General features: G+C 52.5%; 9 protein-coding genes across 9 annotated transcripts; 4 read left to right on the forward strand and 5 right to left on the reverse strand.

Annotated features, from left to right (window-relative positions):
- Positions 1–3,164: 3,164 nt before the first annotated feature.
- On the reverse strand, positions 3,165–4,879 carry PSV08DRAFT_221511 (uncharacterized protein; the record flags this gene model as incomplete). The annotated part of the gene is made up of 1 exon (XM_014226317.2): positions 3,165–4,879. Exon 1 carries the CDS (start codon positions 4,608–4,610, stop codon positions 3,165–3,167), a length of 1,446 nt encoding a protein of 481 aa, XP_014081792.1. The 5' UTR covers positions 4,611–4,879.
- Positions 4,880–8,137: 3,258 nt separating this feature from the next.
- Positions 8,138–9,702, forward strand: PSV08DRAFT_388993 (uncharacterized protein; the record flags this gene model as incomplete). Its single annotated transcript, XM_014226316.2, has 7 exons — positions 8,138–8,174; positions 8,295–8,476; positions 8,539–8,602; positions 8,636–8,747; positions 8,777–8,817; positions 8,870–9,181; positions 9,266–9,702. 7 exons carry the CDS (start codon positions 8,138–8,140, stop codon positions 9,700–9,702), a joined length of 1,185 nt encoding a protein of 394 aa, XP_014081791.2.
- A 2,134-nt stretch (positions 9,703–11,836) lies between these two features.
- PSV08DRAFT_388999 (uncharacterized protein) lies at positions 11,837–14,433 on the forward strand (the record flags this gene model as incomplete). Its single annotated transcript, XM_014226314.2, has 5 exons — positions 11,837–11,942; positions 12,002–12,111; positions 12,165–12,965; positions 13,025–13,942; positions 14,157–14,433. The coding sequence occupies 5 exons, from the start codon at positions 11,837–11,839 to the stop codon at positions 14,340–14,342; spliced, it is 2,121 nt and encodes a 706-aa protein (XP_014081789.2). The 3' UTR covers positions 14,343–14,433.
- Positions 14,434–14,859: 426 nt separating this feature from the next.
- On the reverse strand, positions 14,860–15,589 carry PSV08DRAFT_290746 (nucleolar RNA-binding protein). The gene is made up of 2 exons (XM_014226313.2): positions 15,262–15,589; positions 14,860–15,158 (listed from the first exon to the last, which is right to left on the reverse strand). The coding sequence occupies exons 1-2, from the start codon at positions 15,440–15,442 to the stop codon at positions 15,133–15,135; spliced, it is 207 nt and encodes a 68-aa protein (XP_014081788.1). The 5' UTR covers positions 15,443–15,589; the 3' UTR covers positions 14,860–15,132.
- A 341-nt stretch (positions 15,590–15,930) lies between these two features.
- PSV08DRAFT_290758 (uncharacterized protein) lies at positions 15,931–16,684 on the forward strand. The gene is made up of 2 exons (XM_014226312.2): positions 15,931–16,204; positions 16,304–16,684. The coding sequence occupies exons 1-2, from the start codon at positions 16,006–16,008 to the stop codon at positions 16,495–16,497; spliced, it is 393 nt and encodes a 130-aa protein (XP_014081787.1). The 5' UTR covers positions 15,931–16,005; the 3' UTR covers positions 16,498–16,684.
- Positions 16,685–16,811: 127 nt separating this feature from the next.
- PSV08DRAFT_389003 (uncharacterized protein) lies at positions 16,812–19,676 on the reverse strand (the record flags this gene model as incomplete). Its single annotated transcript, XM_014226311.2, has 1 exon — positions 16,812–19,676. The coding sequence occupies one exon, from the start codon at positions 19,674–19,676 to the stop codon at positions 16,827–16,829; it is 2,850 nt and encodes a 949-aa protein (XP_014081786.1). The 3' UTR covers positions 16,812–16,826.
- Positions 19,677–20,035: 359 nt separating this feature from the next.
- PSV08DRAFT_38292 (ACT domain-containing protein) lies at positions 20,036–21,998 on the reverse strand. The gene is made up of 3 exons (XM_014226310.2): positions 21,627–21,998; positions 21,039–21,415; positions 20,036–20,988 (listed from the first exon to the last, which is right to left on the reverse strand). The coding sequence occupies exons 1-3, from the start codon at positions 21,669–21,671 to the stop codon at positions 20,235–20,237; spliced, it is 1,176 nt and encodes a 391-aa protein (XP_014081785.1). The 5' UTR covers positions 21,672–21,998; the 3' UTR covers positions 20,036–20,234.
- A 446-nt stretch (positions 21,999–22,444) lies between these two features.
- On the forward strand, positions 22,445–24,028 carry PSV08DRAFT_401195 (uncharacterized protein; the record flags this gene model as incomplete). The annotated part of the gene is made up of 4 exons (XM_066093614.1): positions 22,445–22,713; positions 22,826–23,148; positions 23,571–23,823; positions 23,919–24,028. 4 exons carry the CDS (start codon positions 22,445–22,447, stop codon positions 23,953–23,955), a joined length of 882 nt encoding a protein of 293 aa, XP_065949373.1. The 3' UTR covers positions 23,956–24,028.
- A 1,682-nt stretch (positions 24,029–25,710) lies between these two features.
- On the reverse strand, positions 25,711–26,846 carry PSV08DRAFT_290790 (kinase-like domain-containing protein). Its single transcript, XM_014226308.2, has one exon. The coding sequence runs from the start codon at positions 26,788–26,790 to the stop codon at positions 25,780–25,782; it is 1,011 nt and encodes a 336-aa protein (XP_014081783.1). The 5' UTR covers positions 26,791–26,846; the 3' UTR covers positions 25,711–25,779.
- Positions 26,847–27,086: the final 240 nt, after the last annotated feature.

The raw sequence follows: 27,086 nt of genomic DNA on the forward strand, positions 1-27,086 counted from the left end.
CGGACTGAATGATTTGCTGCAGGTACCAACAGCTGCGGTTCGGGGTGCGAGGAACCCATTCATGAACTTATGCAGTCTAGTCAGGTACACGCGCGCGGGCGGAGTCCCCCAAGGGAACGCCAATAGGGAAAAGCGATTAATGTTAGTTTCAAATAGACTAACGATGTGGATTGATGGGATCCAAGGGAACTGATCATGGGGGGAGCGTGGGGGGATGTTCAGCAAAAGGCGACAATGGTTCACCCCAGGGCAGTGTACAAAGTAATAACAGCGGTGAAAGCTAAAGCAATTACTTGCGTTGATGGGGTCCAACGGTGGTGCGCGCGCGTGTGTGTATGTGGATGGAAAACAAACAAACAAAACAGATGGATGGATGATCGGGGGGGGGGGGGGGGGGGGGGGGGGGGGGAAGCAACGCGTTATCGCGCGTCTACGGTACAACAACGAACCTCCTCCGCATACGCGTGTTGCAAAAAGACCATGAAAAGGCAACATATCAAATTGGCCTCTCTCTCTCTCTCGCGCGCGCGCGCGCACGATAAAACGAGAGCGAAAACTCAAATAACCCATCATCACCTTTTTGTCGTCCCATAATCCATGGAACACAACTCCCCCCCCCCTAACACTGCTACGGAAACGAAAATCACCTTTTGAACAAACAGGGTCCGCACTAACTTGACTTGCGCAATACACCACTATCAAAGGGTCCCTCCCTCGGGAGCGCGCGCGAGAGAGAGAGGGAGGCAGAGAAGGATCCCGGAGATTTCGTGTGAACCCATTCCACCCGCATCCGTCCCTTACCGCTCTTCCTTGCCCATCCCCCCCCCCCCCCCCCCCCCGGTGCTTTCCCTTGCGCGCGTATTGCCGTGGTAAATACAGGGAGCGGACATTATGATCGCTTTGCGCCGGTTGTGTGGAGACACACACGGAGAAAGGACCCACACACCAACGATCATGCCATCGTATTTTTTTTTCTGGGGCGCACAAGCCACGCCAGGTCCGTGTGTGCATGTGTATTGTGCTGTGCAGAGAGAAAGAGGGTCAAAGTGGAGAGAGAGAAGGGGAGAGGGGGTGTGTTCTTCTATCGGCCCGTTTATTGAATAGCGAAAAGAGAAAGACGTGAATCATGCGGTGTTTTTGGTGCTGACTCGTTTGATTCGTGAGAGGGCGTAAACGAGGGAAGAGCGGATCTAAGGAAGGTTTGGAGAGCGCTGACACGTGAGGGGAGGGAGGGAGGGGGGAAGTGGGAGGCGTGATTTGGGTTGGCTAGAGACGGAGAGAGGGAAGTGGGAATAGTAGTTGCAAAGGCGTTTCTCAATGTACAATTGGAATTGCGGGCTTGCCTTGAGGAGGGAAACAAAAAGTGGCTGTGTTGAGCAGGCGTATGCAAAACGCGATGGTACTAGCGGGTTTGCGCGCGCGTTTGTGCGTGTGTATGTGCCACTAATAGTAACCGTGTTTTTCCCTTCCGAGGGCCACCGCCGGCCTCCAAGGCATGAACTTGGCACTTTGGTAGAAACACCAAACGTACATAGCATAACAACAATGCCTTACATGCATATACCCTTGATCTATTATGCCTTCAGCTGCCCTTCTTGTATCCTGTAACAGAGGCGGAAGAAAGAGAAAAGAGAACACGTATGAGTTATACACTCCGTCTATCTTTACCTACTTTTGCCTTCCTTCCCGGGTCTTCCAAGCAACAGGGGCGGCCGCAAATACGAAGACTGGGGGAGAAAAACCCACACGGCTACTCTCCCGCCGCACTGGGAGAGATAAGAAGAAGTGGGAAAACAAGAATTGCACGCGGCGCATAGCGCGGGTACGCTCGTAAATCGAAATCCAAGACACACACAAAAATAAAAAGTTGCGGTTGTATAAGGGACAGATAATGCAGACAAATGACATCATCACGCGTCTCTTATCGACGCCCAACCAACCCGAGTTCTGTGTTTGCAGCCTCACCCTTCAATTGCAAGTATGGAAAGCTGTGTAGAGAGTACTGTACACTGGAGTTACTTCTTCCATGTCAACGCGACCACGCCTCTTTCGCACACGCAGCCTGCAGTTTTGTCGCGCGGTAACAAAGCCATGGTAGTCCACGTAGTCCTTACGCGTAATTAAGCCGTTGTGCAGATTGTCGCAGCAAAGAAACGTTTCTGCTCGGTTTAAACTAAAAAAAAAAGTCAATTACAACAAAGGAAATGGATTGACATGTAGATAACGGGATATGGAGGCAGTGCAAAGTTGCAAGTTGCAAGTGTAGTGCCTTTGGTTGGTGCTTGGCGTGCCGAGGTGCCAAAGTTTGTCGTTTTCTGATGCGGGGCAATTGGAATCGCAGTCAGAGAGAGAGAGGGGAGGATGTCTTGGCGCGTTTGGGGTAGAGTAACATGTAATGCCGTCATTGCATGGATGCTTGGTTAGTGAGGCGATGCCGTTGATGCCGTGATTAAAGAGAAAAAAAAAGATAGGGAATCCTCAGGGATACGTCATGGGGGTTTAACGCGATAGGAAGGAAAGCGGCGGACTTATTCATGGATCCCATGTTGCAACTCCATCCTGGCCATGTGTACATGTGCGTAAGTGGCACCAATACCAACATCATCACAAGCATCATATCTAACAAGGACCAAGGTTATTGAAGACCAGAGATACTTGTATTGCTGTCGCTACGCTAAACAAGGACATCATGTCTTTCATATCCGAGAACAAGCTCTGGACTAGATGCGACTGAAGATGCATGCATCCTAGATGCGAGATTTGCTGAGACCAAGGAAATTACTGCTGAATGGCGGGCGAACACTTCGCGTTGATTGCCAAGATAACAAAACAAAAGTAAGCAGAGAGGGTATCATAACCTCTGACAAGCGAGATGATTGGGAGCAAAAGAGAAAAAGACAAAAAAACAAAAATCGAACGAAGCCAGGTCGTTTGCGCCAAGGGTACGCCAGGTATTACGCGCTTGTAGTAGAAAATAGGTAGCGGGACGAAAGGTAGAGAAAAAATAGAAGTATACACGAGCTAGGCGGTAAGGGAATGTACAAGAAAAGATGATTGTCGCAACCGACAGGGATGATGCATGCAAGTCGTCTGTGCGTTGGTGGAACTGCGGGGAGGAGAGGCGTTTCGAAACAAAAATGGCGTCTTTGAAGTGCGGCTGGGTTTTACAGCGAATCCATGAAATCCATCAGCGACTTGCGGCGCCGGATTGCGCGGCTTCTGGCACTAGAACTGGGATCCATCTCGTTTCTCGGGCACTCTGGGAGAACCAGCGTGGGCTCCCTCTCATCAGCGCCGCGGGCAGTCATGCGTCCAAGTGTGGTGGAACGCTTTTGTTGCATAGTGCTAGTGCTGACTTGCGGGACTGGGGGTGCAGGGTCTGGCGAAGGGGTCTTTCGTACCGATTCGCCCCCACGAGACTTGGGACGCAGAATGGTAGACGCGCGGCGAATCTTGTTTTGGGCAGCGAAGTTTGCCGCGCCCTCAATGGGGGCCGTCTGAGGCGTCGGGGTGATGGGTGTGGGTGGAACCTTGCCGTGCAGGCGCGAGTCGAATTGCTTCTTGGCAGGTGTAATGGCAATCTTGGCGAGTGAGAGCTTCATGGAGATGGAACGTAGTCGGCGGTGGGCCGTGGGTTGCTTCTTGATAATTGGTGAGGCGGGGCTAGTCGAAGAGTTTTCATAGGGATCTGAACTGAGGAAGGAAAGAGCGGGCGAGTTTGGAGTTGGCGGGGGCAGGTACGATTGGCGATGGCCTGGTTGGTATGACTGTGATGTTGGGTATTTTGAGAGGTCGATGCGGGAGCGCGAGGGCATGTAGAGGGAGGAGCGGGCGGATGCAGCTTCCCCAGCGGCTGAGGACGAGGGCCTTGGTGGGGCATCGCTGAAGGCAGGTGAGTAGCTGCGTGTTGATGCAGCCTGGAACGATGAAGAAATGGAAGCCGAGTCGGTGAAGGTGCTGGGCTTTTGGGTAATTGGACTATGACTGGTTGAGGGTCGGCGTGGCTCGACAATGGCGGGTGGAGAAATGGGACGAGAGAGCGAGGGTGAAGCCATGCTTGTGGTGGGCATGACCTTCATAGAGAAGCGCTGTGCCTCGTCTGCCTTTTGCAGCTTCTTTGCTGCTGTAATGGGAATGAGGTTGGCCACGGAGGCGGCTCGTTGCTGGACGGCTGGGCGATCGGTTTCCATGTCGACCATCTTGGGGCGGCCGGCGTGGGCATAGGCAACGGCGACGGCCATGTCGCAACTGCGGCCCTTGTCCCACCTGGAGATTGACATTGTCTTTGCGGTAGCTTGGGTGGAAATGTCGTGGACGACGGCGTCTTCGTAGTCGTATTCCGAGTCTGAGCCCGAGGCTGAGCCGTCGTCGGCCGTCAGGTCCTCTTCGCTTGAGAGATAGCGTTCCTGGAAAACTTTTGGTGCTTTTGCGCTAGGTGGGGTGGGCTGCTGCGAGGCGGGCGTGTCGATGCGCAGTGTGTCGGAAACATCGTCGCACAGGTTGGGGCTCGAGGCAGCGCTGTCGGTGCTGCCACGCTGGGGACGGGGCGCGAGTTCGGGCTTGTCAAAGGTCCATTGGGACAGCTGCGCGGTGACGGCGACGTCGACCATTGTTGCAGAATGGAGGGTGGTGGAGTGGAGGGTGGTTGGACAGGCGCCAGTCAGGCTGTGGGTGGGGGGTATATGTATGGAGGGGTGGTGGGCGTTCCTTGGTAGGCGCCAGGCCGGCGGATGGGTGAGACTGGAGTTGCACGGCGTGTGTGGTGTAGGTGCGAGCTGAGGGCGTCAGTGTCAGAGAGTGAGGTGACAGGCGGTGGGCGGGTGTATTATGGCGGATGATGGTGTGCCGCAGGCGGAAAAGTGTAAGAAAGGCCGGCGCTATATTATGGAGGGATAGGGCGTGGGTGGATATATTGCAGAGCACTCTCCAGCTTTGGACGCGGCCCCTGGCACGGCGTCGAGGTTTCAAGTACAACCACGACCGGGCACGGGCTGGGAACGGGCCAGGGAACCCAGCAGAGCCAGCAGAGTCAAGGCGCGAGTCAGTGGGGCGGGCCTGTGCACGATGCCATCATTTAACGTGCTGTCGCTGTCGACGGACTAGTTGGCTGGTGTCGCTGTCGTCGTAATAGTCGTTGTGGTGATGATGATGATGATGATGATGATGATGATGAGCATGATGAACGGGGGGGCAGGGCACAGCAGGGCAGGGCCTCAGCTCACACCCACCCGTCCACCCACACCTCTACTGTGTAGTCTGGGTAGCGTACGCCGGGCTACCTGCCACACCTCGCGGCGCCGCCATCTCATTGCTGCGGCCAGCTGCTGCGTGTGCTGCGTGTGCTGCTAGCGAGCAGACGAGCGTGACGGCGAGAGCGGTCCTGAGTGGCTGCTGGCCCCGTTTCACGCCCTCAGTCTGCACACGCACACACGCACACACAGCACACACACACAGCACACCATAGGGCCACAACGGCATTGCGCACTCGCCTCCACCCACCAACCCATCCATCAGCCCAGAGAGCCCATGAACTGCTCCGTTCCCCAGCGCCCGGCGTTGCGATGGCAATGCGACGAGTGGGCGGCAGGCGGCCGTGATCGCCGTCCCTTCATCTCTCGTGCTCGCCTCGTGTCTTGCACTTGTCCGCACTCGTCCTGCTCGCCTGCCGACTGCAAGCGTTCCTGTGCTGGTCAGGGGCAGGCGGCCGTGGACGGTGTGGGGTTGCGAAGAAGCTAGCCGACGCCATTGCCGGATTCGCTCCAGCATGCCGCTCTCTCGTCGTATTGTCTGCCCGCTCCACCCGTCGTGACATTTTCCATCGCTTGGCTCTGCTTCTCCATCTACTCTACTCTACTCTACTCTACTCGACTGCACTGTACTGTATGCTATCTGTTCCCCTGTCTCTGTCTGCATCGGCATCGACACGTCGGTCCAGGCCTTTGTCTGCTACCACAAGTGTGTACACACACACCTGTCCTCTGCTCCGCTCCGCGCACCCACACACTCACTGGCCCAAACACTGCTATCTGGCTGGCTCCGAGTCGAGGGTCATGCCGCTGCTAGCCAGCTCAGGTACCGGGACGTGCTGATGGCCTTGCCTGGCTGTGCCCTGGCTCTGGCGCTGCTGCTAGGACCAAGTAGTAGCATTTTGCTCCTAGTCCTAGTAGCATCCTCGGGCCCATGTCACCTGCAGCTGCGAGCGCCGTCACCGCCATCCCCTATCTGGCCTGTCGCCTGCCCACACCGCCAGCACGCTCTCAGGCCGGCCTACAGCCTCTTCGTCGATATCAATAGCCACTCCAAACTCTGCCCGAGATTGCAGCCCTCTGCTCTGCCCACGCCCTGCTGAGCGCCTGACCAGACCGCCACACCAAGCTCGTCTCGCCAATCTGCACACATTAGATTGCTCCACGGCCATGGCAACGCTCACGCTCGGAACACAGGCCCGTGCCATCTGCTCACCATTCAATCCCACCACCAAGCGCCCATCTACTTAGCTCTAGCTGTGTCTATCCGACTCTCCAGTAACTGCTTTCAGTGTAGACACGCACACCCCCCCCCCTCACACTCTCACTCTCTCAGCCCCTCTACTTACGCTGCCTGCATCGTCACAATCATCTCGTGTTGCAACTCGCTGCACATCCGTTTCACCGCTCGCTTTTTCTTCTTTGCACCCCCGCCCCCTCTCGAACCGTTTGTGCGCCAGCAGGCTGCAAACGCCCTGCATGTTCCTCGTCCTGCAGCAACGCCACGCCACGTCCAACCGTACCGCGTGCTACGTACCCGAACAAGTACCTAGTACCTACCTTCGCTCCCAAACTATCGCCGTACCTACATGTCCAAATGCACTAGCCCAGTACCCACCTCGCATGCCCTGCTGATGGCGGCATTAGTCACTCCACTGCCGCTTGACCATCATGTCTAGCTCCCATTGCCATGCTGACGCTGCACGCGTTCCTGAAGCTCGCTCATTCCACGCTTGGTCTCAGCTCCATTTACGACGCTGATGTCATGGCCGCCCCATTGCCGCCTGCCAAGCCTCACCGCCTGACTCCTAGCCGTGGCCTGAGGAAGGAACCATTGCCCCACCTGCTAATCGCATATAGCATGTGCATCCTAATAGTCGTTCCCTGCACTAACCAAGCATTCGCTGCTTACTCACTCTCCACCCGGCCCTCTGGCTTCCCTATTAATACTGCTCACATGGCTATCCTTACTTACCACCAACCACGCTGACGGCACCCGGTGGAAACGCAACATCGCCGCACCCATCCCAGCAGCCCTTTTCGTGGAAACAGCCTCGTGCGCCCTGTGACTCGGCACCACCCGGCCAAACCAAGCCTCTTGTCTGTGAGACACAAATCCACACCGCTGCCCCCCCGAAATCGCCACAATCGGGGCCATGGGCTGCAAGGTAGAATACGGGCACCACTGACCTGAGCTTTGTCTGCTAGTAGCCTCAGCAACGATGCCAAGAAAACATGGCATCTGGGCAGACGCTGCGCTTCCTCCCCCCGTGGCAGCCGCCCTGAATACATATCAGCTCGAGACCTTTGCATCATGCAAGATGACTAAACTATCTCAAGGCTTGCTTCAATGACTTGTACGCAGCAATCCACAGCTATGGACGGATGGCACCTTTAGACTTCCATCTCATACGCGTAAAACGGAACAGTTGGACCATGTCTACCCTCTGCTCGGTCTCGGACAAAGCAGAATAGCACCTAACGTGTTCTTGGTATCTCCACAATCTGCAATATATGTCCGGAAGTCATGGGCTTGAACCTTAATGATACTTTCTTTGACAGGTGATATTTGAAGTCATCCACTGACAGTTACCAAATCTTTCCAGAACATGACTAGTGTTTGCAACGTGACCTAGCAACTAGCTTGACACGGAGTCTCTTGCCATCATTGCATCAACTTGACAAATCATAGCCCATGTATTGCATCGGATCGATAAATCTTATTTCTTCGCGTACCCAATGCCCCCAAACCGTTCTGATATGCAGCTAAACGTGCATGGATTGTTTGCTCCATCTGGCCTAGTGCACCTTCCCTACCCTGTAAACAAACCATAGTTAGTCTTCCCGCCATCCAACAGCCAACACCGCGTGCTTGCTCTATACTATTGCTCATGTCTGTCTACTGGCCACTGAATAACCCCATCGGACGTACGCCATCTCTACTCCTCACTGTACATTACTGTGCAGCATCCGAATATACCAAATCTACGTAGCCATGCATTCATTCACGTCGTCGATACCTTGCTGGTCCATTCACAGAGAAGTAAGCCCTCAACTACTACGACGTTTCCCTTCAGACATTTCCATGGGTAATTTCCTGGAGTGGCCAAACAAACTCCTTCTCCATCAATGGCACTGCCCTATCGAACTTGACCTCTTCGCTTTTCGAATATTCTCCCACCGCAAAAGTCACTGCCCCTGTGGTCATCGTCGAAGGTGGATGCAACAGGGTGTGCTTGTGAAACCACCTTGATAGAACATTTGGTTTGCAAATAATTCTAGAAATACCTAGACTGACCACACTGCGCCGGTAGCTGGCAAGATTACCCTCATAGCCCATGGGACATGCGACTATGGTATCAAATCTGCTTAGTCTGGTGCCGCTGGAGCTGTCGGGTCAATCCTGTACAACATTGATGACAGAGGCCCTGAAGTTGAAACTCTGCTCGCTCCTCCTCGGCCTGAGGGGCCATACGTCCCTCCCTCAACATTATCAAGAATGTATCCACCCCTATAGTCGCGGCACTCAGACGCGGAGAAAAGATGTTTGCCAGTTTTGATGTCTACTCAGGTAAGCTATTGTATGATTTGAGGAGGCAAGATGGCTTATACGAGTATCACAGACCTCCGCAACATTACTTCATCAACCCTCATTGCTACCACCAAGTCTGGCGACCACAACAACAAGCTTGTTGTCGGCGCTCACTCGAATGGTGTACTTGAGGGTCCAGCAATCAACGACGTTGCAAGTGGCCTAGTTGGGGTCTATGAAGTCGCCAAAGGATTATCAAATTACAAAATCAAGAACGCGGTAACATTTGCCTTTTGGACCGCCCAACAGGCCAGTTATCTGCCCGGCTCAACACATTTCATCAAGAACCTCACTCCAGCTGACAATGCCAAAATCCGTGCTTACTTGAACTTCGACCTGAAACGTGTGATACCTCATGCTTTGTAGAGGTGGTTGCTTATGGTTCTGCCTCAGCTTGGCTCACCTAATTACGTCCACCAAACCTAAGATGGCGACGGCAAGGCCTTTGGCACGCCTGGACCCGACGGCTCCACTCAGATACAAAACCTCTTCCAGCGGTACTTCAAAGCTGCAGGAACAAGCACTATCCCAAAGGAGTACGACGGCCGCTCCGATCATGTACCTTTTTTCGATGCTGGAATTCCCGTCGGAGGAACCTCGACAGGCCGAGATGTGCAAAAGGCCCCTGAACAGGCTGCCATTTTTGGCGGAACAGCTGGTATCTACTACGACCCTTGCTTTCACCTGCCATGCGACACAGTCAAGAATTTGAATCTGGACGCCTGGATCCTTCACATCAAAGGCATTGCCGAGGTTGTTGCTACTTATGCCAACTCCTGGGATGGATTCCCAAAGAGGACTACCAGCGCTGCAAAGAAAAGCTTAATCCGTACCAGAGATATTAACGAGAAGTCATATGCCTAAGGGGATTTAGGTTAATGGCACAGTTTTTCAATCATGTGAAATAGCAAGGTCGCAAGAAATACGAAGAGATGAATCTGTCATAGACACAACATACTTGCATTTAAACATCAGGTCTAAAAGAGACCTCCAACTGCAGCGAAATACACCTTCTAGCAGTGGCTTTGATATCCTAATCCTCCCATTGTACCTTCACAAAAACCACCCACGTAGCGCAGCAGCAGCCCAGTCAAAGTCGTCATACTCGGCACGGTTGACACCACCGCAACCTTGTCCACCTACTGCACCTCATAATAATCCAGCCACCGGGAGTGCAGCGGGAAGAACACAATGCCAAAGGAAACACGGCCCATATCCCCCTCCCTTGCAACGTTCAAATTGCAAAAAGACCATAAAATAAAATCCTCATTAATTAGCCCTGCTTATCATCTCTTCACTCGGCGGAAAAAATCCCCCCACCCCACCATGGTTTAATTCCACATACGACGAGCACACCCACCCCCAAGCCGTTTTGCACGTCAGCCGTTTGGAATAGATTGGGGGGAGGGGTGGTGGTTAATATAAAAAAAATACCCGAGTGCTTGGGTTTGATGGTGGAGACGAGCGGGAAGACTATTGTTTGAGACGAGAGTACGGGGGGGACCGTGGGTTTGGAAATTTGGGAAATCTGGGTGGTAGATGAGAGAGACAGGATATTTTGATAGCGGGTTGGCTTTGCGTCGGTGCGAGCAGGGGTGGGGGGCGTGGGGGGAAATTGCTGTGAGATGGGTCATGTGATCAGGATCACGTGAAGGTCTGGCTTTGCATCGGAATCTTGTGATTGCAGCTCCAACTTGACTATTTCGGTAATTGATGGTTTATGCATATTCTGGCTTTCCTTATCTTGCGGCTAATCCCGATCCGTATAGCTAGGTATCATAAATTAAATCACGATGTCCCGTACACATAATTTCTGAAGCTGATTCGATATCCTCGAGTTGACTAGTTCACCGGCGGATTGGTCGTCTCATAGGTAACCACCAGTAAACTCCCGCTATCCACTATCGTATGTTCTTGTGGGAAATCTTGGTAAGCTTTTGCATCAAGCCAAGGTCACGTGATAACCACTGGCATGCAGCACTAGCTCCATGTCTCTCCAAACTGTCCAGACAACTCCACCCCACCCAACTCTGACATCGGCACAGACTACTCCGCATCGCCGATCACAAGTCTAAAATAGACCACCGTTTCAAAACACTATCTACCCAAGGTAGCAATGAACAGCAGCGTCTAGATGCACTACTTTCAGCTCAAAATCTAGAACTATAAAGGGGTTCAGTTGGCATTGCCTTGGAGCATTAATCTCTCCACTTGCAAAAATCAAAGAGCAAGGCGCGATAAGACCATCCAAGCAAACCTCCCAATTGTACACGGCATATGTAGGCCAAGCCGGGAAAAGCAACGAAAATGTTTGTTTGATGCGGCTGGAGAGTTCCCCGCGGACCTTCAACTTCGCGTCTGGCTGTGGTAAGCTGCAGAGCATCTGCTTATGTACATGTGATTAGAGCGCATCCAACTCATTCCTTGTACCTCGAAACACTGCATGAGACAACAGCAGCGTCTCTTGCACTTGTCCTTGCACTCATCTCCAGGCCTCTCTCCCCTATCCGGCTCAGCGCGAATCCATGTCACGTCTTATGCATTCGATCCCACTCCCATTGTTGCTTTTCGGGGCTTGGGACCTGTCGGCGGTTCCAGATTCGACATGCATGCCCCCCAACACTACAGCTGTGTTTCCAAGATCCGTGTCTTCCGCGATGGCGATCATCCAGGGAGTTTTGAGTTGAACAAACGAAAAAGAAAAGAAAAGCAGAATCTTGAGCATAACACCTGAGTCGTGCCCCTCGCCGAGCATGTAAACAAAAATCCCTCTTTTCCCACATGATAGATCAAACTTTGTTCGCTCCCAGTCAGCCTTGGGCTTTGGTTTTGCACATCTCCTTGTACAACATATAGCAGTCTGTCGGCGTTTGTGGCCGAACCGTTAGGTTTGTTTCGTTTTAGTCTCGACATTGACTTTTCTCGCCTGCAAAGAAACATGATGCAACAGGCAATGGATGTCAGTGGGCATGGCTACGAGTCTCAGCCGGCTCCTAGCATGCCCATGCCGCGTAAACTATGGGAGCACCCAGATCCAAAGTCGACAGCCATGTGGAAATTCATGCAAAATGCAAATGATAAACATGGACTAAAGATGGAGGCAAGTCATTTGCTTCTTCATTTTTGAGGGTTGAAAATAAACAACCAGTATCTAACACATGAGAGCAGACCTATCGTGATTTATACTCGTGGAGTGTTGGCCCAAATCGAACTGATTTCTGGGACGACGTGTGGATGATCTCCAACTTGATCCACTCTGGTTCCTACAATCAGGTAAACTCCCTCCAGTCTACGACCTCTACATGGTTCTTCGCTGAACATACTAGGTCGTCGACACGTCGATTCCCATGGAAGAAAACCCGCACTGGTTCCACGGCACATATCTCAACTTTGCAGAAAACATTCTCTTTACCGCATCTGACACGGATTCGTCGCGCTGCACTACCATCCACAAAGAAGACGACAAAATCGCGCTGACGGAAATCCGAGAAGGCAATACCGATGTCGCGCATCTGACTTGGGGTGATCTTCGCCGGCGCGTGGGCCTTCTCTCCAATGCGCTGCGCGCAAAGGGAGTGCAGAAAGGAGATCGAGTCGCCCTAGTCGCGTCCACCAGTTTCGACACATTCATCGTCTTCATGGCTACGGTCAGCTTGGGCGCGCTCTTCAGCTCCAGCAGCACCGACATGGGCGCCAAAGGCATTCTCGAGCGCCTCGTGCAGATCAAGCCAAAATACGTCTTTGTGGACGACTGGGCGGTGTACAACGGCAAGACGATTGATCTGCGGCCCAAGATTAGCCAGCTTGTTACCGGCATGCAAGACGTAGTACCGGAATTCGAAGGCGTAGTAACACAGCCGCGGTTTCGAGGCCGTCCAGCAGGCATAGAAGGGCTGGGCAGTACGCAGACACTCGCGACCTTTTTGCAAGCTGCAGAAGGAAACGAGGACCTTGTTTTCGAACGAGTTGCGTTTCGCGACCCTTTTCTGATTGTGTACTCTAGCGGGACGACGGGTGTGCCGAAATGCATTGCGCATTCGACTGGCGGCGTGCTGGTCAACGTGTGCAAAGAGAGCATTCTACACAAGGAAGTGACGCCGGAAAGTGTGGTGTTGCAATATACAACTGTAAATAAGTCCCTACCCCTCTTCCCCAATGTCGACATATTAACAAAAAGACAATACAGACTGGCTGGATCATGTACCTCGTATCTATCCAGATCCTACTCTTCGGATGTCGCAGCATCCTCTACGACGGCTCTCCCTTTCGCCCGACACCCCAAGGCTTCCTCTCCATTCTCTCCTCACAGCGCGTGACAGACTTTGGCACATCGCCCCGCTTCCTGCACGAGCTCCAGAAGAGAAACATCCGGCCACGCTCGCTATTCGACTTGTCGCACCTCAAGAGCGTAGGCACAACCGGCATGGTCCTGCCTGAAGCGCAATTCACCTGGTTCTACGACGACGCCTTCCCTCGCTCCGTCCACCTCCGAAACATCTCGGGCGGCACCGACATCGCCGGGCGGTTCGGCATGGAAAACCCGCTGGAGCCCCTATACGCAGGCGGGTGCCAGGGCCCATGTCTAGGCACAAAAGTCGAAGTCTACAATGCCCTGATCCCAAGTGGCCGCCCGGGCGAAGCAGTTGCAGACGGTGTCGCGGGCGAGCTTGTCGCCACCGCTTCGTTTCCCAACCAGCCCGTTTGCTTTTGGGGCGACGACGCCACGGGCAAAAAGTACAAAGCTGCCTATTATGCGCGCTTTCCCCACGTCTGGACCCACGGCGACTTCATCCAGATGCATCCCCTCACGGGTCAGATCTTCTTTCTCGGCCGTGCCGACGGCGTCTTGAATCCGTCGGGCGTCCGCTTTGGGTCGGCGGATATATACAGTGTCATCGAGGCCCACTTTCCAGAGGTCGCGGATTGCATTGTTGTCGGCCAGCGCCGGCCCCAGGATGCGGATGAGAGCGTCATGTTGTTTTTGAAAATGGCACGCGGTCATGAATTCAGAGAGGGTCTGGTCGAGCGGATCAAGAGCAAGATTGCCGAAGAGAGGAGTAAAAGGCATGTTCCGCGGTTTGTGTTTCAGACTTGGGAGATTCCGGTACGTTATGCGTTTTGTCTTTTCTTTTCTTTCTTCTTCTTTTTCCTCTCTCCTTATCCCATTTCTTTCACTCTCCCTCCTTCTCTTCAATCCTATAAAAGGAGAAGGGGGAGGGGGAGGGAAGGACAAACATTAGTGTGTCGAAAAATGTCGTTTTAATGCAAAAGGGAAAAAAAAAGACAAAAAAAAAACGCTAACACTTAATACTTCCTAGACGACCGTGAACCTCAAGAAAGTCGAACTCCCCGTCAAGCAAATCGTCTCGGGCAAGAAGATCAAACCCAGCGGCACGCTGCTCAACCCCCAATCGCTAGAGTTCTACGAGCAATTCGCCAACGTGGAAGAAGTCGTTGAGAGGCTGAATAAGGAGAAGAAGGTGAGGAGGAGGTGTACATTGTAGTCATCTCGCTCTCTCTCTCTCTTTTCCCCCTTGGAATAGCACCCATTGGTAAAGTTGACTTGACTGGGTGGGCACTTGAGAACGAGCTGGTACTGATTTTTTCTTTTTTTTTCTCTTTCATGAACGACGATCGAGATGAATATGTGGGACGGAGAAGTGCGGGGAACCCGTGTTTTCGATACCAAGCATAATGTTCGGTTCGGGGTTTGTGAGGCGTTTTTTCTGATCTTTCTCCATCTCTCTTTTCCTCAAAGGTATATCCTTTTTTTTTCTCTTCGTTTATTGCTGCTTCTTAACACTTTTGTCTATTGGTAATGCGAAATGATTGATTTTTTGTTGAAATGAAAGCTTTCACGCTGCTAATGTGGAATGGGGGTGGGCGAAGATACAATAACCAAAACATATAGCATAATGAACTGGAGAGTTGATTAATCGCAAATCGTGACATCATCAACTGGGGTTTGTCGCATTCACAAAGTCAATTTCCACATGTGTCGTTCCCATGGCAAATGTACCAGTAAGCCGCATATAAGGGCCATACGTAGCCCGCAACGTTGCTATAAGAGACATTTGCAAAAAAAAAACCATGGAAGCAAGAAATCCCTTTTCCTCAAAGTGTCGGCGTGGCACTCTCTAAACGAGACGTATTTTTGCCCTCACCCATTTTACGCCTGTAAAACGCCCTAGGTCCACACTCCCTTGATCCGCCCTTTCTGGACTTTGCCCATTTCTTCTTTCCTCCCCCTCGTTGTTAAATATCGCATCTGGTCGCGCAATCATATCCTCCCGTTTAGATCTTCTCAGCAACCTTGTTCTCTGCTCACGCGTTAGCTCTTGCTCATCTCCTCATTCAATCCCCTCCACTCCCCCATCTCTAAATCCCCCTAGCTCAAAGAGAGAGAGAGAGAGAGAAACATACTCTGCTGCGTCAAAAGAAGACCGTAGCGCTTCTTAATCGTAACCCTGTGCCTGCTGTACTTGTCGTCTGGCGAGAAGCGCGCCGGGTGAGCGCTCTTGCTGACCTCGCCATCAATAACCTTCTTGAGCGTGTAGATGCGCTTCGACGGGTTCGCCGGGTCGGGAATGTACATGAGATGCATGCTGTGGCGGTTTTTGCGTTAGCTCTGGGTTCGGATGTTTCTTCTGATTTTTTTGCGCGCGCGCAACGGCACGGCGTCGACGCAGGAAAAGTACAAAAGGCGAACGTACGTTGCGAGATGTTGGTTGCGCAAGAATTGACTTTATGGGGGGTATTTTTTGGCGGAAGAGTTGGCGACGGGGGAAGTGGGTGGAATAGCGAAAGCAAAAAGCTAGTCGGTAAGGTAGAGAGCTCTCAAGAAGTTCTTAGTCGGCATTTTTTTCCTCGTCGGACCACCGAGCTGCCGCCTGTGCCAAGGCTACGCGCTGCAACTAGACTGGGAAACCAATCAGATAACAACGGAGTTTGCACTGTTTGCACCCCCGATTTACCCAGAAGCACCCAAACCTCCACATCATCCACTTCGTGTACTCGGGTCCGCCATCGCATCTCTCTCTCTCTCTACACAAGCCAAAAAAAGACCTGTATATTTCCCCTCATCTGTGCCCTCCCCGCAGTCCAGTCATTCATTTTTCTATTTCTCGCTCTTAGAAAACCAAAAATAGAAGGAAATAAATTCCAAAAATGTCTCACCTCACCGCACTCGTCCTCGTCCTCTTCTCCCTCACATACCCCATAGCCGCCCAATTCGGCTTCTTCGACCAAATGTTCGGCGGTGCCAATCATGGCGGTGGCGGTCACCACGGCGGCGGACACAATCATCACGGTGAAGCGCAGAACGTGCGGAGTGATAGTAGTTGGTATCAGGCGCAGTATGAAGGCGGTAAGTTCCACCCTTCCCTCCCCCCCGTTGTACTTGCTTGTATCTATTTTTTTTTTTCAATATGGAATTTCACCATGGCTGATTTCAAATAAAAAATAGCACAATGCTCACACTATCTCTGCCCCGGCACGCTTTCCTGCGTCCATTTCCCGCATCACTGCCCTTGCGCGTGGGAAAGCGTAGAAGACAAGGTGGAGCTGGGCGACGGCATTGCGATTTGCGGGTCTAAAGGTGGATGGAGTGAGGGCGAGTTTGCGAAAAAGGTGGATTTGGCTCGGAAAGGCTTGCTTTGATTTCTTCTTTGTCAGGGAAACAACACACACACACACCTGTACACACGATGCGAATGGAAGGAGAAGGGGAATGATGATCAAGTTTTGGGGATTTTGAATGGAAATAAGAAAGAAGAAAAACGTTTGGGTACTTTTTTGAAAAAAAAAGGTATAGAATCCTTATGCAAATTACGCGACTGGGTACCAGAAATATATCATCATATTCACATTTGAAGAGAAGAAGAGGGCGGTTCATGCAAGCCAAAAAAAACATACGCCCCGGTAAACCACTTGATCCCAAGATTCCCTCAACTAATATCTCAGCAAAAAAAAAACCCCCCTCTCCTCATTCATGCCCGCTTAGCATACTTGTACCGATATGCCTGCTTTCCATCCTTTGTATCCCTATCCTCTTCAAAGCCCAACTCTTCTCTCCCCCACTGCCTCATGACTACTTTACCCAACATCTCCCTCTCGCTCTCGAGCTCTCTCACACTCTCACTCCACTGCCCATCGCGCTTGCCCACGAGCGTCTTTGCCTTTTCCTTCATCACTTTGCTCAACAGGGCTGCGAGTTTTTCGTCCATGGCTTTGTTCACGGCCTCGTGATCTGCTTCTTTGGTGGCGAGGAGAGACTGGAGAGATGCGTTTTCGGTGCGGAGGGTGGAGATGGTGGATTCGAGGGTGGAGATGGTGGAGGAATATGAGTCTGAGCGCGTCGACTTGTATGGCTTGGTTTCTTTACGGAGGGCCGAAATTTCAGACTTTAGAGTTTTGATGTCGGCAAGTTGGTTGCGGATGATGCTGCGGAGACTAGTAATTTCCGTGGCTTGGGCGTTGGTCGCCGTGGCGGATGAGTTGGTTGTCGCGTCATGGTCGTCGACAGTGGAGTTGTCATCGTCTTGGCCCAGGGCCTGTTTTGCTGCGCTGTTACGCAGTGTTTCGACTTCTTCTTTGACCCGCTTGAGGTCTCGTGTTATCCGTCGCTTTTCGCTGCGCTCTTGCTCTAGGAGCGCGCCGGCTTTGCGTACGGCGTCTTCGGCTTTGTCGCGGACTTCTTCCACTGTGGTGTCGTGTTCTTCAATCATATCTTCGTGTTGCGCTCGTAATTCTTTAAACTTGGTCTCGACCTCGGACTTCAATTCCTTCATCTTGCTGAGCTTCTTCTCAATGTCGCCGACCCGGCGGTCTGCCTCGGCTCGGGCCTCTTTCAACAGATCGTTTGCATCTTCCAAGTCTCGTTCAAATCGTTCAGCATCGCCTCTTGCTTGGGCACTTTCACGGTGTGCTTCTGCTAGCTGCTGGCGAAGGTTAGCATTGCCAGCTTCCAGGCTTTGCAAGCGGCCCTGGTACGTGTTGATTCGATGCTCAGCCTGCTCCTGCCCCTCAATAATATTTCTCATCTCTTGATCCTTGGTTCCAAGCTCAGACTGCACAGATTGAAGCTGGGATTGGAGGGATCGTATACGAGTCTCCAGCTCAACGACCTGGCGAGACTGTCCATCATTGACAGTCTGCTCATCCCTAGGAGCCGTAGTTCGAGCTCGAAGGGACTGCACCTCTGCTTCTAGGGAGATTGTATGTTGAAGTTGTTGGTCTTTTGCAGCATTATCTGCACGTACGGAATCGAGCTGGAACTGGAGAGAGCTGATGCGCGCCTCTAACTCATCAGACTCAGTGCGCTGGCCGTGTCCAGTAGAGTCATTTTGCACCCTCTCGAGTTCAGACTGCAGCGCACGAAGACGAGTGTTAAGCTCGAGATTTGTCTGAAACAACTGCTGCTTAGCTGCGGCATCAGCCTGTGCACACTGAGCTTCGAAACGCACATTTTGCAGTTCCCCTTCAAGCTTGACAATGCGTCGAGTCTGCTCCGAGGCAGTTGCTTCGATTGCAGACCAGATTTGGTTCTTTTCCCGTGCCTCCTCACGCGCCAGCTTCGCTTCAGCTGTCGCCGTTTGGAGATTGGACTGAAGAGCATTGGCTCGTGCCTGAACTGAAGAAAGCTGCTCGGCTAGCAGCAATCGTTTATTCTCCGCATTCTCGTCCGTTTTATCAGACCGTTGTGCCTGTGTATTTTTCAAGTCTTGGACCTCTCGCTCATGCGAAAGCTTCGTGTGCGACAACTCTGCTTGCACCTCGTCTAGGCTCTGGCCTTTTGTCTTCATCTCTTCAGCAAGTTGTCGGTTCGACTCTTCGAGATTCTTCCGCTGACGCTCAACTTCTTCAAGCGACTTCAACTGGGCATCAGCAGCTGCACGAGCTGCATCATGATCAGCACTTTGACGCCGCATGCTCTTTTCCAAGCTCGACAACTTTTCCTTGTGTTTGTAATTCTCAGCACGCGTGCTTTCGAGCTCGGAACGGGTATACGACAGGATGGTTTCGAGTTCTGTGATGCGCGACCTTGAAGACGACTCTTGCTGTTCGAGCTGATGCTGCAGCTCTGCAATCTTGTTACGGGCGACGTCCTGTTCGTTCGTATCTATGATGGCCGAAGTGTGCCGTATAACGGTCTCTAGAGTGGGTTTCCGCGGAGTATCATAATCTTCGACGGTAGGTTGCAGTGATCGTGCTTTTGGTGGTGAAGACCTAGGAACCTGCAGGAAACTACGCCGGGGCCCATGCAGTGGTGTTCCGGTGAGGGCGCCATCCATTTCTGTGTCTGGAAGGTTGCTGAGGAAGCTGCGAACCTTTTCATCATTCTCCATTGATCGTTCCGACACTGCTTTGCTGTGCCGGCGCTCTTCCGACGAGCCGTTGGCGCGCCTAGAGGGTGACGCGGTACGAGGCGGCTCGTCTGACCGTTGCCTGGGCTTTTCAACTACGACTACTGGCTCACCCACCTCTGTCGCTTGCCGTCCTTCGCTGCCGTCTGGTATAGCATCCATGCGTGCCGTCGGGCGCTTGGTGTTGGCTTCTTTCCGCGACTTGATTTGCGCCAGGGGCAGATCGGCCGTCATCCAGTAGGTCATGTTCATGGTAAAGTCTTCTGGGCCCTCGATCTCGCTCGTGTCTACACGATCGACGGGTGGCTGATGGCTATGCTCAAGCTCGGTCGATTCAAATGTCGAATTGAGGCCTAAGGCGTCTAGATCCATCTCATACTGCGATCCATCTTGTGAGGGCGGACGCGACGGGCTGCGTTGCGGTGATTGGAAGCGCGTCGGGCTTGCCGTGTACGAGGAATGCGATGGCGCCATTTTGGATTGACGCGTTGTGCTCGCTGCATTCAGATTAAGACTGTGGTGCTGGAGCGGATAAGAATTGGGCTGATATGGATGTCTGTTTGTTGTGGAAACGCATTTCTAGTCTAGTGTCATGCACGTCCGGGGTTAAGAAATGGTTCGCGCTTATTTCCGGCGCGTTTTGACTCGGCCCCGCGAGGAACGCGTGGTGGACCCTTCTGGTCTAGCTCTCCACTACCAGTATACATATGCATGAATATGAGACTGCTTGGACGGGTAGCCGTGTACGCATCGAAGACTGCAAACAAAGCACCCGAATTTAGCACATGATCGTTGGATTGTGATAAATGGAGAAAGAACCAAAACATACGAGACACTCGTACTATCATGTCGACTTTACTACGGAGAGTAGATGCAGGAAAAAAAGAGAACAACCCCACACCATTTTTGCGGCCAATCAGCCAATGCATGCGCATCCAAGAGAAAAAAAAAACTCCACCCAGGCTACAGTAAGTAATGCGTAAAATCATCAAGTACCAGTGACTCCACATGGACACGGCTCTGTCCAATTCATTACTCATTCGCAGCTGTCACACCGTTTTCTGCACCTCGCAGAGCACCCAGCGCCCGTTGCAACTCTTCCTCTGCAACCATGACTGTACCTGCCCTCGCCGTGCTTAAATAGCTCATCTCAACAGGATCCTGCAGTTGGCCCGTTGTCTCGCCCACTAGCCGACCCGCGACGCCACACACAATACCCGTACTCTCCATGGGCAATTCCCTCAGGTCAAGCGTAATAGGGGTAAGAAACTCGTCTCTCGACCCGAGCAAAGTGTCTTGGGCAAAGTGGGGTAGCAACGTGTGATCCAAGAGGAGAGCGGCAGATTCGGTGTCGGTTAGGGTGAGGGATAAAAATTTGGGATAAGGCTGTGTAATGAGGCATTTTACAAGACCAAGATGGAGTGCGTCATCGGCGACAGTGGTCCTGCTGTTGCGGTTGCGCGCTTGGTTCATGCCATCTCGACGGCCTGCACACTGCACCAGACGGATGCTAGCGTCTACCGTCGGCACAATGTTGCGGCGCTTTAGGGTAGCAAAAGTCTTTGTTTGCAGTTCGGAAATGGTGGTTGGGGGCGGGCTCCTTGGGGGTTGGACTTCCAAAGAAGCAGCCGAATGCTTGCGGCCAGGTTGGAAGGAGTTGACGTACGACGAAGTGTCTTTTTCGAATTGGAATCCACGCTCTTCGAGTGCTTGCACGACTTGAGAGCGGTGTCGAAGGGGCACGAGAATGTAGTCGGAGAAGTAGGTTGTGATGAAGAAAATGGGTCTAATGTTGCGTCAGCCTTGTCTCGCCTTGCATGCAACCATGATACTCACATGCCAGCCAGGGCAAGAGGACTCGTCAGTTCGAGGACACGCTGGCCAGCATCCAGTCCTTCGCCGTCGACTTGCATGACGACAAAGTCGTCTTGAGTAATGTTTACGGATTCTCTGGACTCGGCGTCGAGCAGAGCGAGGACAGGTACGAAGACTTCATTGGCAAGCGTCCTCGAGCATACAATCGAACACTCGACCGGGGTGATTGAGATGTTCACGAAAGGATGTTCGCAAGGCCAGCCGTTCAGAGGCTGTACCGCACCCGAGCCATTTTCAAAGCCATCGCGAGTTGCATTAGGCAACACCAGCTGGAGGATGGACTGGAGAAAGGTACGGTAGAGGCGCAATGGAATGTGTATCAGAGCAAGCTCTGTATCCTTGGAAGTGATCATGTTAGCTAGAGCCGACTTGCGAAGGGGGGGGGGGGGAAACTTGGTGCGGCAGGGGATGATAAGACGTCGACCCTGCGCAGAGGCGTGCATGAGGGACCCGCCACCAAGGCCGCCCCCGATGTAAAAGGCAGATTTTTTTTTCTTTTCTTCCCTGCAATGCAGCAAAAGGAGCATGATAAATGGAGAATGGGCGTACCAAGATGCGGATATTGGCAGAGAGAAGGATTAAAGAAGACTCCATCCCGCAGGCCAAGGGCAAGATAAGAATAGTAAGACGGCGATGGTGGTGATGGGTCGCGTGGTGGCAGGGTGGCCACCTGCAGCAGTTTTCCGATTTGGTAAGTCGTATAGACCAAACAGGTTGCTAGCACAATGGGGCAAGCGTTTGAGGATCGTGGGAAAAAGCAAGGGAGGCTTTTTGATTCCAACGCTATGACGAGAAGGAAGGGCAGATGCGGAGGGGTAGGCGACCAGACTATCGGTTGATGTGTTCTTGTCCTACGGGCCAGTGCGAAGTGTCGTTTTTGAAGCCGAAATTCATCCCACAAAGTTTTGCTGAGAAGGGAGGAGTCAGGCGGATGATGAAAGCAGGAGGGAGAGGAGCAGAGGAGGGAGAGACAGAAGCCGCTGTATGCGACGGTAGGACGTCAGAGTGGAGGGCAAGGGTAGGGTAGGGGGGGGAGATCAAGGTGGCCAGGGAGAAGTCTGGGGTAGAAGAGGCAGGTAGCGTGGGGATGGCAGCGGATTGAAGAGGTGTAATTGGCCGGCGGGCGGGTCGAGGGTAGGCAAAGGGTCGACGAGGGCTAGGGGAGGGTTAAGGCTGGTGTTCAGGGCAGGGAGTGCAACGGGCGGGCAAAGGCCTGGGACGGCGTGGGATGGTCGGTCGGGCCCGAAACAGGCGCGGCGCGTAGGGCGGAAACGGTGCGGCTGACGTTGATGGTGAGGAAGCGTGGGGGAGAGGGTTGGTGTGAATGGGTGGATGGGTGGATGGGTGGATGGATGGGCCTGTAGAGCATGTACGTACCGGTATGGGTGCGTGAGAGGGAGCCGGGGGCGGATGGGCGCTTCAGAGGCAGCGTGGATGCTTTTGTATCTGGCGCCGACGTCGCCATGGCTAGTACTGTAAACTGTGACTCGACGAGGGAGAGACTCGGAGAAATTTGCACGCCCGTCGGCACCGTGCCCATCAGAGGACTGCATTGCCCTGCGAGGCAGAGCGGCAGGCGAGCAGGCAGCGCATTGCACATGGACATGGCATGGGCAGTGCCAATGCCAGCCGCCGTGTGTGTTCTTGGGGTTGCACGGCGCCGTCGGTGCAGCTGGCGGCTTCTTTTTCTCTCGACGCCTGCTGAGGGCTCAACACGTCGGCCAGACTACCAGCTACACTACTACCAGCTACACCACTACCACTCCTAGCATGGCCCCATACACAGGCCGGCTATCGTGCTTGACTCAGCGCTGCGATACGTATGCGCCCGTGCTACTGCTAGTCGACTTGCCATGCTCCATCTCCGTCCAGCGCCTCCCCACTGTCCCGTCACCAACCGAGCAGCGTCACCGCCGGCCATGTGCAGACACACGCAGACACACACACACACACACAGAGAGAGATAATATCAGCACTCCACTCGGCCCATGGGCGTCAGCGTTGGAGGCGCCGTCTCGTGTCACCACCACGCTGCCTACCCCGCATCGCCGCCCTCATGCTCATCTCGTCTGTGCGCCTCGCACCGCAGCAATGACGAGCACACGACTCCCTCCATGACGTGCTCGCGCCTCCAAGCCAACACCACGGCTACCTGCAGCTCGGGAGAACTGCGTTGACAAGGCCGCCCGGCGCAGTGCATATCCCAATCCTGCCTACACCCACGTACACTTGTACACATGTACCCCCTCGCGGCACCCTGAATAGGTCCGATTCCATCCCTTCCTCCGACCCCACTACCACCGCCGCCGCCGTCATGGCCATCGCCGCCATGCTCTACTGGTATCGTTTGCTGCATATGCACTGCACGTTCCAGACCCTGAGAATAGAAGAAGAAAATAACGCTTACGCAGGGCGTCCTCTGCACGACCGGCGTGGGGTGTCACTTCCAGCTGCCATTCTGATTGCACTCGCTCCTCCTCTACCCCTCGCCAGCGCATCCTTCGACTCCGCTATTCCCACCCATTGCCTTGGTGCCTCCACTCTCAACGCATGTCGGAACACGACCCGCTGTGCATCCCATGCTCTGGATCCTATGGACCTTGCATCCGGCGCTGACTCCCTCCAAGCCAATCAATGTCCTCCCCACAGAAAGACGGTGGCTTGCCCAAAGTGACCACGGCCAACCGTTGCAATTCACCACGCTACCACCGCAGCATCGACTAGCCATGCAACCATTTATCTTGCAGTAAGCCCACCGTCGACTTCCTTGTCGAGCCTCGCTTCTCGTGTTCACCTTAGATTGCACAAACCTGACTGGACACTAACTCACTCCGTAAACAGCTTGTCACCGATCACCGATAAACGACATGCTGCCTGAGCAGTCAAATGCCGCACCAAACAACTCGTGACATGTATCTCGTGACACAAGCTCACTCGTCAATACAAGACGACCCAACTCTCGGTCACGGCGCCAGAGGAGAAGAGACGATGAGGTCCGAAACAAGCTCCATGAAGCGTCGTGGCTCAAACGAATCGTAAATTGCTATCAAGGTTCAAAGTGTCGAAGAGAAAAGCCCCCACCCTGTACAGGGAACATGTGCAATACCCAATCGTCGACACGGATAAACGAAATCCACCCAAGCGGGAGCCCTCGAGTCTGATTGCAACCGTCTTGACACTGGCGCTTCGCTTCTCATTTCCTAGAAGAAATATGACCTTGGTTTCGGAAGGATAGGAAGGGCGTCCGTCTTGACCTCGGCCGAGCTTTTGAATTGTTAGTAATGTCTCAACATGTCAAACAACGTTACCCCAAACGACGTAACCGCCCTAAAGCTCTACTTTGCATTTTCGCAAGTTGAACTCGTCGTACACCCTTCTTCAGTCGCCCAAATGGCATGTATAAAAACGGCCTAGCTGTCTTGCTTGGTAGATGAAGTGGCGAAGCAATGCTTGCAAGCAATCGCTGTAGGTTTTACAGCTAGTTAAAATTGCTTAAGAAGCTTAGCTTAGCTACAAGCAATACGTTGATTAGAGCTTATCTCTCACAAAACCGCTAAAACCGGAAAATGGTGGCCCTTTTTAGCATTGCAAAACCACCTAAAGATATAGCAAAAACAGTACCTGCATGCTTCTTATGCTAGCTTGTTTCTTGTATTTACGAATGACAATTTTAAGACTAAGAAACCCCCAAGGCAAGATATCCATATTCGATAGTACAAATCTTGACCAGAGGTAAGCACGTTGCGATGGGAATATTGTACAAGGTGCCTTCCAAAAGTTCTTGCTGATAGAGGTATCTATCGGCCCGACTGTCTTAGCACCCACTGTTACAAGTAACAAGAAGGATCCTCTCCTTGACGAAGGATGGGAGGCAAGGAGCCTATGGACGTCCACGTCAGAAGGCAATAATTAACGCGGGGCGTAGATGTTGCACGGGGCTGGGTGCTGATACTTCTCTAAGCTCGATCCGGGTTAGGGCGAGTAGGGTGGTGTGAACAGCGCGGTGAGGTAGTTATCTAGCGATGCAGTGGAGTTGGCGTGCTGATAAGAAGTATAATAATACATTTAATAATTCCTAATCTATATTAAATAGACTAATTAGTACTCATCTTACAAAGTTAAGTAACTAGTAAGAAAGTACGGTGGTAAATGGGTGCGTGTAGGGGGGTACCCATTTACCAGCGTATAAGAAAGTATAATTCAAGTTAACCATAATAAGAGTAATAATACAATATATCTCTCCTTATATTCTTATTGCTTCTAGTTCTATCATCCCATCTATCCCATCTTTCTACCTCGTAGTAGGATGTCTAAGATAGCATACAATCCTAAAACCTACTACTGTCCTAAGCTTAGCAGGATAGCATATTACGTGACCTTGAGCCCCGCGATGTCTATTACCTTCTAACGTGGACGTCTATAGGCTCCTTACCTTCTCGTCTCTTGTTAAAAGGAGAATCCTTCTTATTGCTTGTAATAACTAAAAGTCTTATGATGCTTCCACTCGAGCTATACTCTTAACATTAAGCAGGTGCTAACCTAATGTAGAAAATACTAGAGTTTTCTTGCTTTAATATTCAGCTAAATATACCAGTTTAAAAATAAGAACTTTTAGTAACACTTTTTTTTTCCCATGTCACCCCTGTGTACAATGATGTGATCCCTGGAAGACGAACTCTTCATGGTTGAGTTGCACGACACATTAGGTAGACGCAGACTTGTTGCGGAGCATTTGATTGAATGTCTCTCCAAGCCAATCGCTGTTCAGGACCACTGGCAAAGTGCTCCTCCGCATCGGATCAAGCTCCAGCATCGCGGCAATCACAAGTCTCGCCTTCTCAAGCGGTATCTGGCACAGCAATCGATCCTCGTCTTCAGCCTCACCACACACTCTCTTATCCCTAGTTTCCTCCGCGTAAACACCAAACGCTTCGTTTTCTTCCAGCCCTCCTAGTATCATTTCTGGTTCCCAAGGATAGACGCCCAACCACAACCTCACAAACACTACAGCAAGCGACCACACATCCGCCTTCTCCATATCGAAGAAGCGCTCCCCATGAACCTCTGGCGCCATGGTAATTGGTGTCCCGATCCAATTAGCCCAGCTGCCGATTCGTGCGCCGGTGAGCAAGTTCCGCGACACTGCCGCGCTGCCAAAATCAATCACTTTGACCGTGCCGTCCCGCGCCACCATGATGTTTTCGACCTTGAGATCGCGATGCGCAATCCCGTTTTCATGCATGTGGGCAACGGCGTCAATTATTTGCGCGAACAAGCAACTGATGGCGTCGAAGGACCATGGCCGCTCGGCCCATCGGTCGTAGTCGAGAAGGTCAAGTAGGGCAAAAGGAACGTATTCCATTTCCATCTCCCAGTAGCCTCGCGTATCCGACCCGACATAGTTTAGCGAGTGCGTCGCCACGATGTTGGGATGCACAAGCGTGCGGCCAATCCAGTATTCGTCATGTATCCTGTCCGCAGAGGTGGACTCTGGGAAGAAGCGCTTCAGCGCTGTGGCAGATGAGGTAGAGAACAAGACTTGTCCATCTGTGCCCTCCCCGATAGTCCTGTTCTCTTGCAGATTGGGGGCGAGATCAGGGTAGATGGTGTTTAGGTCAGCTAGACCGGGTCTGCATTGCCATGGGGCTGGAGAGGCTTGGGACCATGTGACGATTAAGAGGATGAGGATGGCGCTGAGAGGGAGTGAGGGCATGATAGGAGGAGAGAAAAGGAGAAGAAGATGGGTCTAGAAGAAGGCGATGGACAGCCGAGATGTACTTTGCTACTAGCCGGTTTAGTGATTATAGTAGTATCATGTTATCGAATGCCCAAGTTCGTTGCAGACGCTTACGGACTAGTAGTATTCTATTATTGTACCCCGCTGCAAGTCGCCATAACGTTTGGGTTTTCATAGTGGCCATCGAAATTCCAGTTACGAATCTCACGCTGCAAGCGGAATGTTAGTGAGGCTGATTCATGTTATCCCTTGCATGAATCTAGGCGAAAAAC

Source organism: Bipolaris maydis (assembly GCF_028858645.1).
Source record: "Bipolaris maydis strain C4 unplaced genomic scaffold PSV08scaffold_5, whole genome shotgun sequence".
NCBI classification, from domain to species: Eukaryota; Fungi; Ascomycota; class Dothideomycetes; order Pleosporales; family Pleosporaceae; genus Bipolaris; species Bipolaris maydis.